The sequence below is a fragment of the Chelonoidis abingdonii genome, chromosome 9 (assembly GCF_003597395.2).
Source record: "Chelonoidis abingdonii isolate Lonesome George chromosome 9, CheloAbing_2.0, whole genome shotgun sequence".
In the NCBI taxonomy this organism is placed as follows: Eukaryota; Metazoa; Chordata; order Testudines; family Testudinidae; genus Chelonoidis; species Chelonoidis abingdonii.
In genome coordinates, this window is record NC_133777.1 from 19,509,996 (window position 1) to 19,529,814 (window position 19,819).

The following is a 19,819-nucleotide window of genomic DNA, read 5'->3' on the forward strand; positions in this document are numbered from 1 at the left end:
AATACACATTGTTATATCTTTCTCTGAAGTGCATTGACCTCCATGGCATTGGCTGGATGTAACAGAATCTGTCCCATGATCTCTTTACACCTAATATCCAAAAGTAGTATTCACAGATGTAATTTAAGTGCACCCTAATTCCTGCCTTTACGTTGTATTCCATCACTTAAATACTTTTTCTTTATTTGAGATATTAGTAGACTGAAGAGTCCTAGTGTTCAATATTAATTTTTACATGTGAAGGGTTTAAACTAAAGGCATCCTCTCCCTTGTACCATTTTAATACTGTTGACTTCAGTAGAATTATTTGGTGTAATTTAGTAATGAAAGAATTCCCTATGTGTGTAAGTGAAGTAACTGAATATTTGAATGCTACTAGAGATTACATAGATAATTTAAATAGAAAAGTTTAAGATATATTTATTTATAACCGTTCAAAATTATATTTTCAGCTCAGAAACAATGTCCATTCTTCAGGATGCTCCTGCTTGTTGTCTGCCTATATTCAAGTTCACAGAAATATATGAAAAAAAGTAGGTTCTAAATTGCACTCGTTTTAAATTACTCTTTTCAGAAACTCTCAGTTCCTGTCTTGTACAGTAAATTACAATGGAGATATAAAATAACTTTTTGCTCCTTATCAACCTCTGCATACACAGTATATTGCACAAATATTTTTAACTGGGCTCCCATAACTAGTTTTTTAAAATCTCTTTAGTTTGGCTTCTTCCAAGATAGAAAGACTTGTGATTTAAATTAGCCTTTTGGTTAATTTTGAGTAGCCTGTAATTTACTTCTGAATTATTTCTTACTGTGGTTCATTATTGCATTCTGTAATTGAACATTTGTTCTAGTTTTGAACATTGAATGTTTATTTTTATGGCTAAAGTACACTTAAATCTTTTTTCATTTTAGATTTGGACACAAGTTAATAGCATCAGATCTGTATAAATTAACGGATACTGTGGCAATCCGTGACCAAGGAAATGGACGCTTGGTGTGTCTCTTACCCAGCAGCCAAGCCCGGCAGAGTCCTTTAGGATCTTCACAATCTCATGATGGCTCATCAGCAAATTGCAGTCCTGTAATATTTGAAGAATTGGAATATCATGAGCCCATTTGTAAGCAGCATTGTCTGAATAAAGACTTTAGGTAGGCTATGTATGCAATAGTTTGGGTTTGTTTTTATACTAAATTTGTACCTTAAAAAAACAAACAAACATCTTTTGAGATTGTATATCTTATAGCACATTTAATCACTGTTACATATTAAAAGTTGAAGTGTCTGATCATAGGGACTAATGAACAAAAGAGCAGAGATGGCACAACATCCATCTTCAAATCAAAGTTAGTATCATGATTTAGTGGGCTCGTGTTTTTGAGGATGTGGTGTTTATGCATTGCAGCCTAATTACTGAGGATGAAATATGCTTGTTATGTTGAGACTGAAATGCACACCTCAATCCTATTGTTGGTTAGAAGGGAAATATTTTGATAAAGTTGAAAAAGAATTGCTTAATTTTTCACTGAGACAATAATTGTGAAGTCTTTGAGAATTCCATTTAATTTACACTCTAGCTATCTTTAGTCAGCTGGCAGCCCATCATAACCTAAAAACTTCACTGTTATCTCAAAGTTAAACTTATTTCAGTGACCAATTGTGCAATAGGATTAGTTGTCAACAACCAAAGTTGGTAACTGAGCATTTGCTACTAGTATGCAGATAGGTGTCTGGTTACATGGTGTTGTCTCTCCTCATTGTGTCTAGCTGGTAAGTCACAGTACAACAGCTACAGTAAAAGTACATGAAATATCTTTCTAATTAGTCCTGAGGGAATTCTGTGTCAAAAAATTTAAAAAGCTACATACGGTATTTTGAAATTGGCAAAATTCTGCCTATTTTGTCAAAATAACACCATATAATCATGTCAGTTTCAGTTATTTTGGTAATCTGTTTCAAAATACCTGCCAACAAGTATATCTGTAACAATACAGACAACAAAAAATGGAAATGTTTTTTGACAAATAGATTCCTAACTAGGCAAATAATACATAACTTTGAGTAATAATTCATTTAAACTACAATACAGAAATGTATTTCCTGCACCCCTCGGAAGCCTTGCAAAGGCTTGGGGGAGTCGGGATGAGGGAGAGGGAGTTAATTGCTGGGAAGAAGCCTGGGAATGAACCTGGAGGGTGGTTGGACGTGGTGGGAGAAGTATGGAACAGTGTGGTTTTTTTGTTTTTGTTTTGTGTTGTTTTGCCAGAGGGGGGTAGGGGTTGTTAGGGAGTTTGGGAGCCTCTCCCATGCAGATCCTGGCTAACCCCTAGCCTCTCCCATTCAGGCAGGCACATCTACCCCATCTCTATTTGTCCCTGCATTCCCCCCTTTCCCATGTGTCCTTGCACCCCACTTAGCCACACTCCCTCCCCTATCCCCATATGTCTCTGCACCCCCACTTCCATTGAATCCCAGCCCTAGTCTGTCCCCCCACTAGCCCTTCTGAACCCCAGTCTGAGACACTCCCCAGCAATCCCATGTGCCCTGCTGTGTCTGTTTCTTCCCTCATATCCTGCGTCTCCTCACCTGGCCCTGTGGGCTAGGGCTGTGAGGAATGCAGTCTCTCCTTCTCCCATCAGCTGCTGGCTACTATGGCCGGTGAACCAACTGCCCTCTGTTCTGATATCACAGCAGCCCCTGGTGGGTGGAAGGCGTAACTGAAGCATCTCACCAGCAGAATGTATTTTCTGCAGAGTCTAAAAAAAATAATCTGCAGTGGACATGAATTCTGCACGTGCACAGTGGAGCAAAATCGCCCCAGGAGTATCTAATGTTACTTCTCCATTTAAGCAATTGCTGTAGTTACCATATGAATATTATGTGAATGGGTGGGGAGGTAATCCATGAAACTAACGTAGTTTATACTGTGAAAAGTAGGAAAACCCCCATGCTCTAGGTTTTTTCTCAACCTTATCTCCAACTAGCACTAGTTTTGTACCTATATGCACATTTCTTCAATTTGAGCATGATGTAAACATAGTTAAGTACTTCTCTTGTCATTACAGTGAACATGAATTTGATCCAGACTCCTACAAAATTCCTTTTGTGATTTTGTCTTTGAAGACATTTGGACCTCAAGTGCACAGTCTGCTGCAGACCCATGAGGGCACTGTGCCTTTACTAAGGTAAACAAGCTTAACTCTGTTTCTTTTAATGTATGAATAGATATGGTAAGGATTTTATCTCATCTCTTTTTCTAATGAAAATTTTATGAACATGATGAAGTGTTATTTCTCTTAGGTAATTGTTTTGGATACTTGAGCTTCATTTATCAAAAAATCTGGGAGCAGTTGAATAAAGATTACTTTTATTGTGGATTTAAAAAAATGTTTTCAATACATGTAGAGTTTTTTGTTTGTTTTTTTGTTTTTTAAAGGCATACAAAATCTAAGCTGTGTCTTGGTTATGAAATAGTCACAGGATAATAGGATGTCTAAAAAGTTCTTTGTGCAAGAAATGTCCTTTATATTAGTATTTATGAAGGGGATTATTGGTTATTGATTGTTGTTCATAGTATTTTAGTAATTTGGAATTTTTCTGTTCTCATCTTTCTTTTTTAAAGCTTTCCTGATTGTTATATGTCAGAGTTCAGTGATCTAAAAATGGTGCAGGAAGGCCAGGGAGGTGTTCCCTTGGAGCATCTTATCACCTGTGTTCCTGGAGTTAATATTGCCACTGCCCAAAACAGCATTAAAGTTGTTAAGTGGATACACAACAAACCACCCCCCCCAACTACAGGTAGGTAACACTTTTTATCTGGCTTTTTCTCTGCAACTGGGTAACTAGCAGTAAAAGAAGGACTCTTTCACTGTGATTTTTTTTTTTTTGTTTTTTTTAATAGAAGTTAAATTATTTAGCACTAGTACCCTTTTTATTCAGTCTTCATAACTTTTTTTAAGTCTGTTTTTTAAAATGTCTCAAAAGTTCTGCTCATATTAGTTGCATACAGTAAATTGATCTCTTATCAAAGGTTTCAATAGAAAATTTGAGTATTTAAGTTGTTTTCAGTGTATATTAACATTTCTAAAATTATTTAGATATTCCCCCATTTGTGGAGGAATGGTATTAATAAACTCTTAGTAATATAATGTGTATCTGAAATGAACATCTCATTCTAAAAAAAATTTCTCCTTCTAGATCCTTGGCTTTTACGTTCGAAGAGCCCTGTAGGTAACCCACAGCTTATTCAGTTCAGTAGAGAAGTGATAGATCTACTTAAAAGCCAACCATCATGTATCATACCTGTCAGTAAATTCATCCCAACATATCATCATCACTTTGCGAAGCAGTGTCGTGTGTCTGACTATGGGTATTCCAAGTTAATGGATTTACTGGAAGCAGTGCCACATGTATTACAAGTGAGTTCAATGTCACTTTTTTTTTTTCTTTTTTTTGTTTACACACATTCACTGCTTGAATCAGCTGAGTTCATGAGTGTGTCAGTGGTTGGCACAGAACGTATTTGTTCACCTACCTTGTCCATTTCTACAAAGGAGATGGCTGTGCCTAGGATTCAGTTGTTTCTCAGTTCATTTATTTTTGAGATTATAACCATGACAGCTGCTATTGTGTTTTCAGAACTTATGAATATATGAAGTTCTCTTAGATCTAACTTTCATAGATTCCAATGCCGCAAGGAACCATTGTGATCATCTAGTCACTTCTAGTCTGATCTCTTGTATAACAGAAGCCATAGAACTTCCCCAAAATAATTCCTAGAGTCTATTTTTAGAAAATTAACCAACTTGATTTAAAAATTCGCACTGGTGGAGAACTTTGGTAAATTGTCAAATGATTAATTACCATCACATTTAAAAACTTAGCCTTATTTCTAGTCTGAATTTATATAGTTCCAACTTCCAGCCATTCCATCATGTTATACCTTTGTCAGCGAGATTGAAGAGCGTATTATCAAATATTTGTTGTTCATTTAGGTACTTGTAAACTGTGATCAAGTCCACTGCTAAACCTTCTTTTTACTAAGCTAAATATTTAGTGGTAGATTCAAGGAGCTCAAACTTGAGGTTTATGTAGTTAATCTTGAAGTCTCCTTTTTGTCTTCATGCTTGTGGTGGTCTCTTCAGCTGCCTTGGTTAGCTGGCTATTTGGATAATTCTCTCACCTGCATTTAGACAGAGCAGAGCATCAGTATTACTAGTTGGGACTGTCTCAAACTGAGTAGTCCTGATTTTTATGAAGTGATACTGTTTGATCAGGGAATTCTATACAGTCTTTTGGACACATAGCTTTTTAGTAGTGTATTTGTTAACATTAGCTGGTCTTAGAAAAAGCATGCTATTGTGGATTTTACAACAACCTCGACTAAATCACCTCTTACAGCACATATGTCAGTTCCCTTGGAGGAAGCGTTTGTTGTGCTTTCCTAATGATCTATGATTTGTTATGGAAGTATATGGAAAGAGAGCTTCTCATAGTCATGCACTTAATATTTTTTACCACAGTCTGTCCTCCTTTTTACCTAAATAGCTTATAACATTATTTACTGTGGAGGGTGGCAGGAGGTCACAAGTGATCAGTGCTGAGAAATCACTGCTTGGCTTTTATGCTGTTAAGAGATTTATTGTTGTTTTATGTTCTAGATTCTTGGCATGGGCTCTAAACGCTTGTTAACCCTAACATACAGGGCCCAAGTAAAACGTTTCACTCAAGACTTATTGAAACTTCTCAAATCCCAGGCCAGTAAACAAGTTATCGTGAGAGAATTCTTACAGGCTTATCACTGGTAAGTTGTTTTTGTCTTTACCAAATATCAAGACATCTGCTGTTCACATTTGCACCTGCTTTTCTTTAAAAGTGTAGAGTAAGAGGGGTTGGCACTCAGAATTCTAATACAAAAACATACTACATTGTTGCCTTTTCATTGTAATGTTAGATTATCAGAAGGTGGAATTTATCAGATGTTAGAAAGGATTGAAAATAGTCCATTATTACTATAGGAACTTTTTGGAATGTAGTACAGCATTACTTTAGCACTTAATTTTTCAATTGCCTTAAAACTTTGCTACTTCAAATTGGGGTACTATATCTTGTTAACTTGCTCCTTAAGACATGCGGTTAAATGATTACATTTATTCACTAATGCGTGGCATACTTGTAATGCAGACTAGCTTGAGAAAGTAGGTGCTATTTTGTGGTTCTGGTTTTTTTGTTTCCTTTTTGTGGAAAAGGAGACTGTCTGTCTTTTTTTCAAGCATGGGGAGAGAGAGAGGAGGAAGGGGCTGGCAGTGGGGGGTTTCAAACCAGTATAATTTAGTAGCTGTAGCAAGGGTATCTGATTGTTTGGGGGAGTAATAATGGGCAAAAATCCAAAGAGGAATTAGTGCTGTCTTCACTTTGCCAGTAACATTCCATCTCTGATATTCTTAGATTAGCAGAATCTTTTTTAAATCAATCTCAGCATGTTACTTTCCCTAGTGTGAAGTCAGGAGGTAGCAGCTGACACATGTCTTCAGGAGACTGTAGCACATGAAGTTTTATTATATGGCAATTGCTGCCTTCTTGCAGAACAAGAAAATAGGCCATGTTTGCTTGTCTTGTGAAAGGTTTGTTTGTTTGTTTGTTTGTTTGTTTGTTTGTTTTGTAACTCCAAAGCTACTATATAAAGTTCTGGATTAGTGAAGTAACCTTCTTTAAATTCTCATTTTTATCATTTAAATCAGTCTGAGGCACCCAGTAGTTGGTATACACAGCTTCACGCTTCATTCCACATGCATCTGAAGCACCAGTGTATGACTTAGTTCTGAAGTTAATAGGAATATTTGATTTTGTGCACTTGATTTACAAATGTCTCCTGGGTTATGGGTTCTTAAGTGCTTATATCACTAGCAGTGTGAAAATGCCTTTCATTTCATTGAAGTGTGGGTTCTGTCTTGATAACTAATTATATTTGTATTTTTTTTTGTTTGTGCAAACTGATTGCTAACTTTCACATTTAATTGTCCTGTGTAAAATACATCAACATTCTGAAATTGCTTTAAAAATTTTTTTTAAACTACTCAGGTGTTTCTCTAAAGATTGGGATGTTACTGAATATGGAGTGTGTGAGTTGGCAGATATAATATCAGAAATTCCAGATACAACAATCTGTTTGTCTCAGCAAGACAATGAAATGGTAATTTGTATCCCCAAAAGAGGTATGGCCATATCATCATTTTGATCTGTAAAATAATAGTTTATTAATTTATACAAATGACATTCTACCTTCACTATTGCCAGTATATTTTGTGTTCTCAAATAACTTCAAATTAGCTAATTGGGTAAAGCAAATACAAATGTATAATTAAGATGTTCCTCTCCTCTCTTTTGACGGTTTTCTTCTGTACTTGTTGCCAGATTATGCCATAATATTATCATAATCCCATGATTGAGAGGTGGTTATGTATAATCCTAGCCATTTAAAAAGCAAAATTTCTGTAATGGAATAAATGGAATGGAATGTTGTTAGTGTCATATTTTGTATTCATTTTACTAAGTAATATTGAGTTTAGTTAAACTTTGTCCAGGATGGCTAGAGGGGGAGAAATTGTTGGAGTATGAAACAAGAAAACTTGCTTAGTAAATACTGCACAGTGATTGCCACGTGATTTATTATTTTACAAAGTAAATATGTAAACATGGCAGAGACTTTCTGCTGTACTGGCAAGTTCTTTCAACAAAAAAAAAATGGTTTTTTTTTTTTGTGGCTGATATGAAGCTAAAAATATGCTAATTTTGATGCCCTGTATTTTCTTTGTATATGCTTTCTTGCCTTGTAAACTCACTATTATGTGGCTGTTCACTTCGTTTTAATGTCTTTCACTTTCAGAACGTACCCAGGAAGAAATTGAAAGAACAAAGCAATTCTCTAAGGAGGTAGTTGACTTGCTGCGTCATCAACCCCATTTCCGAATGCCCTTTAATAAATTTATTCCTTCTTACCACCACCACTTTGGCCGTCAATGCAAACTTGCTTATTATGGGTTTACCAAACTCCTTGAACTTTTTGAAGCCATACCAGATGTCTTGCAAGTAAGTTCTAGAAATGTTAAGGTATATTTAAGCATTTTTCAGATCACACCAGAATAGACTGTATTCTTACTATCATCAAGAGCTATTTCCAGGTAGTTAACTTCACTAGGAGTTGTGAATTGTGTATCTGCCTGCACCTCTAACCTTTCATGATTACACTTGGTTGGCTAGTTATATTTACTATTTTTCACAGACCACAGAAAGTGTGTTGTGTTTGTTTATTTATTTATTTATTTATTTTAAAGGACGCTATCAGGTTAAAGACTTAAAAAAAAAAAACACACACACAAAAACTTTTAAGTTTCTGTAATTAACCTTGAATTATTGAAACTGGATTTTAAAAATCTAGTTCACAACAAACTTTATTTACTTTCTCTGTTTGACTTAGTTTAGACAATAAAAGCAGACTAAATTCAGTAGCTGAAGCAAGACTTACTTGATTCTCTCTCTTGAGGAATGTCTGTTAACTCTGCTTGCTTTCATGTAGATACCTTATGTAAAGTAGCTGAATCATTATGTAAAATAGTCACATAAATATCTAATCCTTTACTGAATGTTAGTTGCAAACTGGATTTTCCGGTCAGTTTAGGTAAGTAACTTCATTAACAAAGAGTAACTTCATTTTTTATTTTTTTTTAATTTGATTTCATTTTTTTTAAGGTATTAGAATGCGGAGAGGAAAAAATTCTGACTCTGACAGAAGTGGAACGGGTCAAAGCTCTAGCCGCCCAGTTAGTTAAACTGCTGCGATCTCAGAAAGACAACTGCCTTATGATGACTGATTTACTTACAGAATACAGTAAAACGTTTGGTTACACATTGCGCCTTCATGACTACGATGTCAGCTCAGTTCTAGCTTTAATGCAAAAGCTTTGCCACGTTGTGAAGGTAAACTGTTTTTAGTGTGGTCTTTTATTTTAAAAAAAAAAAAGCCTTGATTTCATGTTTGTAGAACCAAAGACATTAAATTCCCTGTCTAAACTGTTTTCAAATATCAAGATTGCATGTTTATTTGATATTTTTACCTTATTTCATTGCAATGGGAATCATTGTGTTTCCCCTTCCCTTTGAAATTCCTTAGTGTTTTGCTCAGAGAATTGGTGCTTTGACTTTTTCTGATTGAAAGAAAATACATAGACCTGTAAACTGCTTTGTCCTATAGAGCACCAGAGACTGTAAAACCGCTGCAGCAGAATTATTTCTAAGGTCAAAATATTTCCGTGTAGAAAGTTTTTTTTCTTTTATAGTTTAGATTATCTAATGGAAAATATTTGTATCCGAAAAGGCCTAACCTATTTTATACCCATTTTATAGAACTCCGACTTACTCATTTTTCTTCTGTTTTTTAACATCAAACTTCGTCAGGTTGCTGACACAGAATCTGGTAAACAGATTCAGCTGATAAATAGAAAGTCTCTACGTACTCTGACTGCACAACTACTGGTACTGATGATGTCTTGGGATGAAACCACCTTTCTTTCCGTTGACGAGCTTAAAAGGCATTATGAAACTATCCACAGTGCTCCCCTTAATCCATGTGAATATGGATTTATGACCTTAACTGAACTCCTGAAGAGTCTGCCTTACTTGGTTGAGGTATGGAAACTACTAGGAAAGCTGATTGGGTTTTTAGAACCATACTTAAAACTTATTCATGTTATTTGGCTTTAGTTGTGATACAGTATGTCGTGCTTGCATGTATTTTCAAAGGATATTACTATGACTAACAGAAGCGTAAGTTTGTATAGTGACATTTCTTTGCTGTTGTGCAGGTTTTTACCAATGATGTGGCAGAAGAATGTGTGAAACTTACAAATCTGTATTTGTTTGCAAAGAATGTGAGGTCCTTGCTTCACACGTACCACTACCAGCAGATCTTCCTTCACGAGTTCCCAACAGCATATAGCAAATATACAGCAGAAGTGTTGCAGCCCAAAATATATGGATATAATAGTCTAGAAGAGCTGTTGGGAGCAATTCCACAGGTCTGAAGAACTTTATTACTGCATCATAATCTTAATTTAAGATTCCTGAATGGCTTCAGTAAACAGTTTCTTAGAGCATTTAATTTAAATACATTATGCAACTGAAATTCTGCTTCATACTTTGTATGATCTGCTGCTATAGTCACAAGGAAATTCATACTAGACATGTTACATATTTTAACAATCTCAATTTTGCTGAACTGGACTGGTCAACAGAGCCATATTTACTCAGCGTATTCATTGTTTGAATCGAATGAATGCATATGTAAATAAAAATGCAGTAAAAACTCCATGAACCCCCCCCCCCCACTCCTTGATGGATCAGAAATGTTGTTAGCATTCACCAAGTGAGAATTGACCCTTCATGTAGTTGCTAAAGAGAAACAATGTATTGCAGTTGGAGAGTTGCATATTTGTCCTAAGTTTACCTCATAATGTCCCAGTAGCCATGTAACTTTGAACCCTTACTACCAAACTAAAAGCCATAGGAATGCCACAAATTTGAATTTTAGTGTGGCATCTCAGATGTCAGCCAGGTGGTTTATACACTCTAAGACAGAGGTGGGCAAACTACAGCCCAGGGGCCACATCCGGCCTGCAGATGTTTTAATCTGGCCCTCGAGCTCCCACAGCGAAGTAGGGTCTGGGGCTTGCCTTGCTCCAGCTGGGGAGTGGGGTTGGAGTCATGCCCTACTCCACGCAGCTCCTGGAAGCAGCGGCACGTCCCTCCTCCAACTCAGAGTAGGGGCAGCCAGGGGGGCTCTGCACACTGCCTCCACTAAACGCATTGCCCCTGCAGGTCCCATTGGCCGGGAACCACAGCCAATGGGAACTGCAGGGGCAGCACCTGCAGACAGGCCAGCGTGCAAAGCTGCTGGCCTCATCTCCGCATAGGAACTGGAGGGGGACATGCTGCTGTTTCTGGGAGTTGCTTGAGGTAAGCGCTGCTGGGAGCCTGCCCCTGACCTCGTTCCAAGCCCCACCCTTCTGCCCCGGCCCCAGCTGTGATCCCCCTCCCACCCTCCGAACCCCTCAGTCCCAGCCCAGAGCACCCTCCTGCACCCCGAACTCCTCATCCCCAACCCCACCCCAGAGCCTGCACCCCCAGCTGGAGCCCTCACGCACTCCAACTCCCAATTTAGTGAGCATTCGTGGCCCACCATACAATTTCTATACCCAGATGTGACCCTCATGCCAAAAAGTTTTTTCCACCCCTGCTCTAAGATATTAAAAAATCTTTGGTCTTAAGCTTTTCAAGCAAACTAATCTTTTTTGGAGAGCAGTTTACAGTAACAGCTCCCCAATCTGTTTTGAAAATATGGGGCTGAAAAATGCATGAGCTTCAGACATCCTGTTGTGCTGTTTAGCATCTCTTTTTATTTATCGAGACAAGACTTCTAATTGGGCAATCTAATGTGAATAGTCTGAGTTAGCTTGCATTCCTTTAGAAATTTTTTCATAGTGTGTGAGAACTAGGGAGTAGTATGGATTAGGTGTTAAGGTTAGTGTGTGCACTCTGGTTACGTTGTTCTTTTTATCTTGTAGGTGGTCTGGATCAAAGGACATGGGCATAAGAGAATTGTAGTACTAAAGAATGACATGAAAAGTAAGTAAGCCAATTGAACTTCATAAGCCAACTATCACACTGATGTTTACAAGTATCTTTTTAGAGGTGATCAGAGACAAATTAACTTGCCTTTTTTTGAAGCTCGTTTTAGCTCACCCAGGTTTTCCCCTGCTGATCATGTGGATGATCATGGAAATCAACTTACTGACAGTAATGAACACATGGAGATTCTAGGATCCAGTGCATCAATGGAATCAAAACTAGGAACACCTAGCAATGGTAATGCAAACTTAATGTATATAAAATTCTTCAGTCCGTGGAGAAATACACTGAAAGCAGCATGGGGAAAGAGCTGTGTGACTTAGTTATTTGAAGTAAACTTCTGTGATGTAAGGAGTTTAAAGCTATCAGACTTCTTTCACAAAAGTCTTAGACATACATTCCTCTTTATGTGAGGTGGAGCATGTGTCTATGCGCTCCTGAAGTTTGATATTCCAAGTTGCAGAAAACCTTGTTCAGATGAGTTCCCTTACTTCCCTTCGCCTCCATGGAAGTTGAAGACACGCTAAAGTGAAATTTAAATGCAAATGATGATGGCCTACTAGGGGATTCCACAAGGAGAGTACCTGTACCTTGACGTGCAGCTGTATTACTTCCTTTTTTTGCATATGATTTGCAGCCTTGGCTCTCCCTCGCTGCTGCTACATCTGCTAATAGCAGCAGCAGTTCTGTTGGTGTAGTTTTTTTTCCATCTGCAAGTAGGCAGGAGCCTGGGCCTTGTTGCACAGACCTTGCCATGGTTACCAATTCCTTTGTCACCTCCATGCTGGATTACTATAATAGAATGGCCCTTGAGACAGAAGCTTTAGTTGATGTTGGGAGGAACCTATTAGGTCTATTTCTGTGAGGAGTAGGATAGTGTGCCCTGGACTCACTACTGATTCAGGGTATGTCTACACTACAGAGATTATGCTGGCCTAGCTACATTGCCATAGGTATGCTGGTATATAACCCTGTAGTGTAGACATAGCCTACCCTGATGGAAGGGGTTCATCTACCTCCCCGAGCTACAGTGGAAGCATTCTTCTGGCAACATAGCTGTGCCTACACTGGGGGTTAGGTCAGCATAGCTGTGTCGGTCAGGGGTGTGGATTTTTCACGCCTATGATAAGTTGACATAGCTGCATCCAACTTTTACATCCAGGCCTCGTTCAAGATGCAATTAAATACGTTCTTTAACATCTTACCTGGTTAGAGATCAGTTCTTTAAGAGATCATGTCCTCTTGCAATGGTTGGTAGGAGCTTGGTATTTCTACATGGAAATAGTGTCTGAGTATGGCAGCTAACTTTCTTGCTTAAAAGCTCTTCCTCAGGAAGTTACTCCCTTGCCTCTCTCTTTCAGGGTGCAAGCTTGACGAACATCAGGTCATGTTACAAGGGGTTGGGGTGTGTCAGGCTTTGGGTTGAACAAATTTCAGTTTGGGTTTAGTCAGTAAATCCCCTTAAAACATTTTTGCTGCAGACTTAGCATTTATCAGCTATTAATATATTTACTATGGCATTTATATATTTAAAATTGGTGATATTTTGAAAGATCATTTTATTTTTGCAGTTTCTAATCACACTGAACAAGAACTCCTTTGCCTCACAAATACATCACCTGTTGACCTCTTGTGTGAACCAGTTCCTTCCTGCCTACCATCCCCACAACTGAGACCTGATCCAGTCATTCTTGAATCTGCAGACCTCATTCAGTTTGAGGAACGCACTCCACCTCTCTCTGGTAAGAGTTAATAGCCATGGGCAGGTATCCGGAAGCTAGGTCTATGTTTACAGTGGCCCGTAGAGTAAGACACTGCATGCCCAGCTAGAATAAGTATAAATAGCAGTGTATGTGTGAGAGACGGGTTAGGCAAGTAGAGTACCCTGTATGCCTGAGTCTTCAGGTTATATACTCTACATGGCTCTCTACATGCTTAAGCAGTGCTTCCTTTCTCTACACCGCTGCTTTTAGCAGTGCAGTATCCCATTGCCTCCCCTCTGCCAGAACCTTTCCCTGCTGGAGCCTTTCGTTGTGACACGTAGCGACACATGTAGTGCCTGTACTCTACACCTCACCTTAAGTGTAGACCTAGCCTACGTGGTACTTATCAGACTTCACTGATAACTTTTTTAAAAATTTTGAAAATAAAACATCAAACAAATGACTGATCATGATCCACTGACTTCTTATGCATTTGCTTCCAATATATTGCACCTTATATGGAGGTGTTCCCTCTGAAGCTGTCAGTGCTTCACAAACAATTAATCGACAACGCTCTTGTGAGGTAAATGCAGAATTTACAGGAATCACTTCCTCCTTAATTAAAATGCAGTCATCATTACAGTGGCACATGGCAGTAATTTAGCGACCTGCAGCAGCCCTTTAACAGTAGTCTTACAGTACTTCACATGAAGTATTTGAGACAGTTTATTGTGGTTTGTGAATTAGACCCATTTTACAGATAGGTAAACCAAGACAAATATTTAATGTTAAAACCAAACATCAAATTAACAGCAGAGATGAGAACTGAATCAGTGCGCCATGGTTCTTAAATCTGCTAGTCACACTCCCGCACAGGGAGAACTCTTATCAAATGGTTCTGATAGATTCATAGACTTAAGGTCAGAAGGGACCATTATGATCATCTAGTCTGACCTCCTGCACAAGGCAGGCCACAGAATTTCACCTACCCGCTCCTGTAACAAACCCCTAACTTATGTCTGAGTTACTGAAGTCCTCAAATCGTGGTTTAAAGACCTCAAGGTGCAGAGAATCCTCCAGCAGGTGACCCATGCCCCACGCAGCAGAGGAAGGCAAAAAACCTCCAGGGCCTCTGCCAGTCTGCCCTGGAGGAAAATTCCATCCTGACCCCAAATATGGCGATCAATGCATAGCCATAAACGAATCTGATTTTGAAAATAAAATATTTGTAAATAATTTAGCTGTTGTATTTATTTTAGAGATGATGATTCTAACAGAAGAAGAAAAAAACAGAATTGTTACCACGGTAGCAAAAGGAAACTTGAGCTGTGGCCCTGTGGTATCTAGTGCCACAGAGAATTCTTCAGTGCCTCCTTACCAATCTTCTGAAACTCAACTAAGCAAGGAAGCAATGGACAGCCCAGCCAAAAAGCAACACAAAAACAAAGTGAAATTGGCAGCAAACTTTTCACTTGCACCTGTAACCAAGCTTTAAATTTTCTTCTAGTGGGAAAGACAAATACTGTTGGACTCTGCACAAAAATATAGCTATTTGGTAGCCCTTATGTATTTTAATGAGAAGGCTTAGAAGTCACTTAATTTGTATTTAGATGTATTCTGTGAAGATTTTGTTCTTTTTACACTGAACACAGCTGTCAGCAGGGCAAACTATTTTTATTATTTTGAAAAAACTTCCAGTATTCATTAAATTATTCTTAACAAGTTTTACTCCGCCCCCTCCGCCCCCTCCCCCCCAAACCAATCGTGTTCATTTACTGCAAAATATGCTCAACTAAAGTAGAATGGATTTTATTTTCTTTAAGCCTCATCGGTGGTGTAATCCTACATGTAGCATAATATATTCTATAGGCTGTTGCTTACTGATTGTTTCAGACAGTATTAATAAAATGCATGATCTGTCCTTAAAAGCCTGTTGAGGAATTTTAACCGTTACTGGATTGGAATGACAGTGTGGTGGGTTTTTGATTGTATTGAGGGAAAGCTTGTGTTATGTGCACCTTCTGGTGATTTGTAATTGCATTGTAATTCCTTTCACGTAAAGATGTCTGTAGAAGATTATGTGGATTTATTGCAAAATTTGTTTTAAATGTTTTTTGTGAAACTTTCAGTTCCGTCAAGGAGCTTTCTAGGAAGTTGAGGATGTTTTAAGCTTCCCTTTTATGTTTAGTTCCAGTTTGACATGGATTGGGTTAAGGAAAAAAAGATTGTCTTGGTGTCATGAATTTAAAGTAAAATGAAGACACACTCTTGTGTTTGGAAATGAGGTTACTAGGAAGATTCCAATATTTCTAAAATATGCATTTAATGCATAAATTATGGATCATAGAGCAGGTGATATAAAGTGCTATAAGATGGAAGATATTGATGTTATTTCCACTTGCAAGGAAAGTTCTAGCTGTATGTGGAAATGCCAAGGTTATTCTGCTTAACCTTGTTTTCTATTTTTTAAGCATGTTTGGTAAATGGGAAGCTTATTCTTCATCACGTTGTCTTTTAACTGTGTCTGTTTTTATTCTAATATTTACTTCTAGTGTTGGAATCTTTTTTCAGTTTTTTGTGGTATTTTGTGTTGGCTTTTGGAAAGGCCAGCCTTTGGAAGGAAGGTAAACCAGTGGGAATGACCTTATTTCTAGTTGGCTGAAATGTCCTGTGAGTGAGGCTTTATACCCATTTTGGGTAAACTTGGCATTTACAATGGGTTGTATTTGCCAGGCAGACTAAATTTCCTGTAAAACTGAAAGAACGTGTACCTAAGGTTTTCCACTGGTTGAATGGTTTCTTTTTTAGATGGATTATATTTTGTAATGTACAAGAGAGATGGAAAGTGGGCTCAGATTTCATAGCCAGCAGTTGAAAATGCCACGAAATAATGGCTATAGACAGAATTTTACAAGTCAGATTTTGTTAAAAAATCTTTTAAATATAGCCAAGTATTACCAATACTAAACTTACAGCCATTATGGATACAGGGAAACACTTGGAAGTTTTTCTGAGCATTATGGCACAGTGTTTGAGTCCTTATTAAACCTCTACAGACATAGTGTTAAAGAAAGCAAAAACAGAATGTATATTTTTTTAGAATGCTTTTAATAATTTCATGAGTTAAATGTAATACATCTGCTATCACCTTACATGGATTTTGTAAGGTTAACAGTGATCATTTAGATCTTTGTTTCAGTAGTGTGTGCAAAAAATTGTAAAATCTATATTTTCATGAGATACAATTACAAGTCATCCAGAGTGCAAAGTAAACCAAATGATTGATACTATAGAGGAAAAATGGAGGTACAACTCTGTACTATGTTTATGTGAATGTGGTGGTTATACCATTTATGGAGGTCAGCATATATATATATATATTTTTGATTCATGTGTAATTCTGATTCAATTGCTGTTTGAAAGTAATAGAATACATTTTGGGGAAGTTGTGTTCATACGGTAACAAAATAGCCAATTGAATTGCAATATATTTTTTTATCCAGAGGTTAATTGAATGATGTGACTTACTGATTCAAAACAATTAGGACCATGATATTCTTTAATTTACAAATTAATTGTACTAATTTAGATTCATGTCTGTTTAAAAAAAAAAAAAGTGTCACTGAAGCCCTCAACTTATGTGCGCTATATCTTCTCGAGGTGGGAGGGGGAAGAAAAATGTTTTTCATAGCTGTCTATTTTGTTAGACACTTTCTTTTGTGGCTCAAGTGCTGTTTTGTGTGTTGGGACCAAATGGTTGTGTCAATAAAATTTTCGAGCAAGCATATAACTCTTGCCTTATTTACCTAAGAACAGACAAATATCTTAGAATTCTTGTTTACTACTTTTTCCCCCACTCATACCAAGTTAAGTCATCCCGGCAAAGTAAAGCTGTAAAACGTTTGTTCTGTAAAAACCCAGATTAAAACCAACAGCAAACCTTCCCATGAAATTTTTTAAAATTCCAGTTATGCAATTTAGATATAAATATATTCCTTGTGCAGTTTTTGAAGAGCTGGATGAGCGTACCAGAAGTCCTGAAATTTTACTAGTCTAGATTTCTAAAAAATGTATTTCTTTTAATGAAAACTCCTGAAGTGTTTATATGTTACTGGCACAAAGGCTGCTTCATATACATCATAGGTCCTGAATGAATAAGCACTGCTTTCAATAGGAAAGTGAGTAATTTTAGTTGCAGCTACTTAATTTAAGATTAATGGAGAACTTGTATACAATACCCAGGTAAACAAGATGAATGCCATAAATTATTGCTCTTAAATGGGGGAGAAATGAAGGTGGGTAGAAGCAAAAAGATTCTCTAGAACTGCTGTTGTAGTTTAATGAAAACTGTAACCGCTGTTTCATAATTACAATCACACACACTCCATTTTTTTTAGGGTTGACAAGCCTCCCGGTTTTGCCAGGAGTCTCCTGGAATCAGACTATTTCCCAGAGGCTACTGAAGCCAAACAGGATGATTTTAGTCTGCTAAAAATCTGGCAGTGCAGCGGGGCTAAGCCAGGCTCCCTACCTCCTCAAGCTCTGCACAGCTCCCAGAAGTGTCTGGCACATCCCTGCTGCCCAAGGGGGAGAGAGGGCAGGGGGCTCTGCACACTGCCCTGAGTGCCAACATCGCAGTTCCCATTGGCCAGGAATTGCAGCCAGTGGGAGTGGTGCCTGCAGGCAGGGGCAGCTCGTGGAACTGCCTGCCCCTCCCGGTGCAGGGGCCAGACATGCTGGCCGCTTCTGGCAGCAGTGCGGGGCCAGGTTAGGCACGGAGGCTGCTGCTGACCAGAAGCCGACCGAAGTAAGTGCCACCCAGCCAGAGCCTGCACCACAATCCCCTGGCCCAGCCCTGAGCCCCCTTCCAGAACCCTCACCCCCACCCCCACCCTGAGCCCCATCCAGCACCTGAACTCTCTCCCAGAGCTTGCACCTGTTTCTCCACCCCAAACCCCTGCCCCAGGCTCGGCCCAGAGCCCCCTCCCACCCTCTGAACTCCTCGGCCCCAGCTCAGAGTCTGGACCCCTGCCCCAGCTTGGTGAAAGTGAGTGAGGGTGGGGGACAGCAAGCAATGGAGGGGAGGCAGGGCCTTGGGGAAGGGTGTTTGTGTGATTAGACAGTTGGCAGCCCTACCTTTTTTAGTTGTGCAAGTTCCCACTGTGCACAAATAAAATCATGGTCACAGCTTAACATGTAACTTGGCTTCAGCAGAAAATGTTGACTTTTTGGTTTTACTTTATCTTGTTTTAACCATTTCTCTTGTTTCATTTTCCCCTTGTCACCCTATCATTTCTTGTAAATAAGTCTTTTCATAGAATCTCAGTTTGTATAAATCAGTAGGCTATAAATTTAATAATTAAGCAAGCAATTGGAAGTGTTCGAGAAATATAAATTGCTAGGTTTGCCCACATTACATCTTACAAGAGTATAAGGTGTAATATGGAGTAGGTTTTCGTCTTTGGTTTCATGTAACTTTTTGTTCCTGTTTGACTGCTGTTTGGGGGGAGGGTTGAAAATGCAAAGAGGTAGTGGGGAAGGATTTGAGAGTGAAATCTGGTTCCTAAATGAAGAACAGCAAAGCACAGCAAGATGAAAAATCACAAATTTACACCTGAAAGTAATATCTGGTACTCAATATACAATACACAGCTGTCCATGAAATTCCTCCCTCTGAGAAGGAGAGGTATGGGGAGCAGGGGAAAGTTTTTAAAGCTTCATTGTTTCTGTAGGCTGAGTACATTATACACACCAAGGGCTCATTGCATTCCTCTATTTCCTCCCCTCACAAGATCCTGTGTCACTCTCCCATGTCACTTTATTTAAGGGATCCCTCCTACACCTGCAACTCCCTCCCGTCCCACATGCAAGGGTCTCTGTATTCCCTCTCCCAATCTTCATTTTCCCACCAGGGTACTTGCTTTCCCTTCCCTATCTCCCTACCCCCGAACCATCCTTGCTTTCTTCATCACCCCTCTACTCCCTGCTTCCTCTCATCACTAAGTCCATGTGCTCCCTGGGTTCCTGCTCCCCTCAGCATTAGCACCCTGCCTTTCCCCCAGGGCCTTGCTACCCCCATCACTATTGCTACCAGGTTCTCTCCAGCTCCCTACCTTTTCTACCTCCACTGTCTCCTCAGCATGCTACTTTCTCCACTACTACTTTCCCATCCCTCTGCTTCCTGCTGTTCCTCCTTCCTCCCCCCCCACCCTCTTACTCTTTTTGCCTTCTTCCCCTAAGTCCCTGGTTCCTCCCTGTAAGTCCCATTTCTGGTAGACTCCAGGTCACAGAAATTTCGCCCATGGCAAGTTAAGCTGCTCCCTCTCTTGTAGGCAGCAAGGCAGAGAGATTCCTCTTCTGAAGCATCAAAGTCAGGGAGCCATAATATTCCTCTGACTTGGGGTTTCTTCTGGTGTTCAGAGTTGCACAAAAA

General features: G+C 38.8%; 1 protein-coding gene across 2 annotated transcripts in view; it reads left to right on the forward strand.

The window, feature by feature from the left end:
• Positions 1–17,176, forward strand: part of MARF1 (meiosis regulator and mRNA stability factor 1) — a 36,251-nt gene extending 19,075 nt beyond the window's left edge. For both annotated transcript variants that reach the window (XM_032793416.2, XM_075069262.1), the window contains exons 13-27: positions 453–533; positions 916–1,152; positions 3,067–3,186; positions 3,624–3,799; positions 4,199–4,419; positions 5,662–5,804; positions 7,082–7,215; positions 7,887–8,089; positions 8,750–8,977; positions 9,455–9,685; positions 9,862–10,074; positions 11,620–11,680; positions 11,783–11,920; positions 13,255–13,425; positions 14,646–17,176. In XM_032793416.2, the coding sequence (XP_032649307.1) occupies positions 453–533; positions 916–1,152; positions 3,067–3,186; positions 3,624–3,799; positions 4,199–4,419; positions 5,662–5,804; positions 7,082–7,215; positions 7,887–8,089; positions 8,750–8,977; positions 9,455–9,685; positions 9,862–10,074; positions 11,620–11,680; positions 11,783–11,920; positions 13,255–13,425; positions 14,646–14,881 (2,593 nt within the window). In that variant the 3' untranslated portion in view covers positions 14,882–17,176. The remainder of the gene's footprint in view (positions 1–452; positions 534–915; positions 1,153–3,066; positions 3,187–3,623; positions 3,800–4,198; positions 4,420–5,661; positions 5,805–7,081; positions 7,216–7,886; positions 8,090–8,749; positions 8,978–9,454; positions 9,686–9,861; positions 10,075–11,619; positions 11,681–11,782; positions 11,921–13,254; positions 13,426–14,645) is intronic.
• The last annotated feature ends 2,643 nt before the right edge of the window (positions 17,177–19,819 follow it).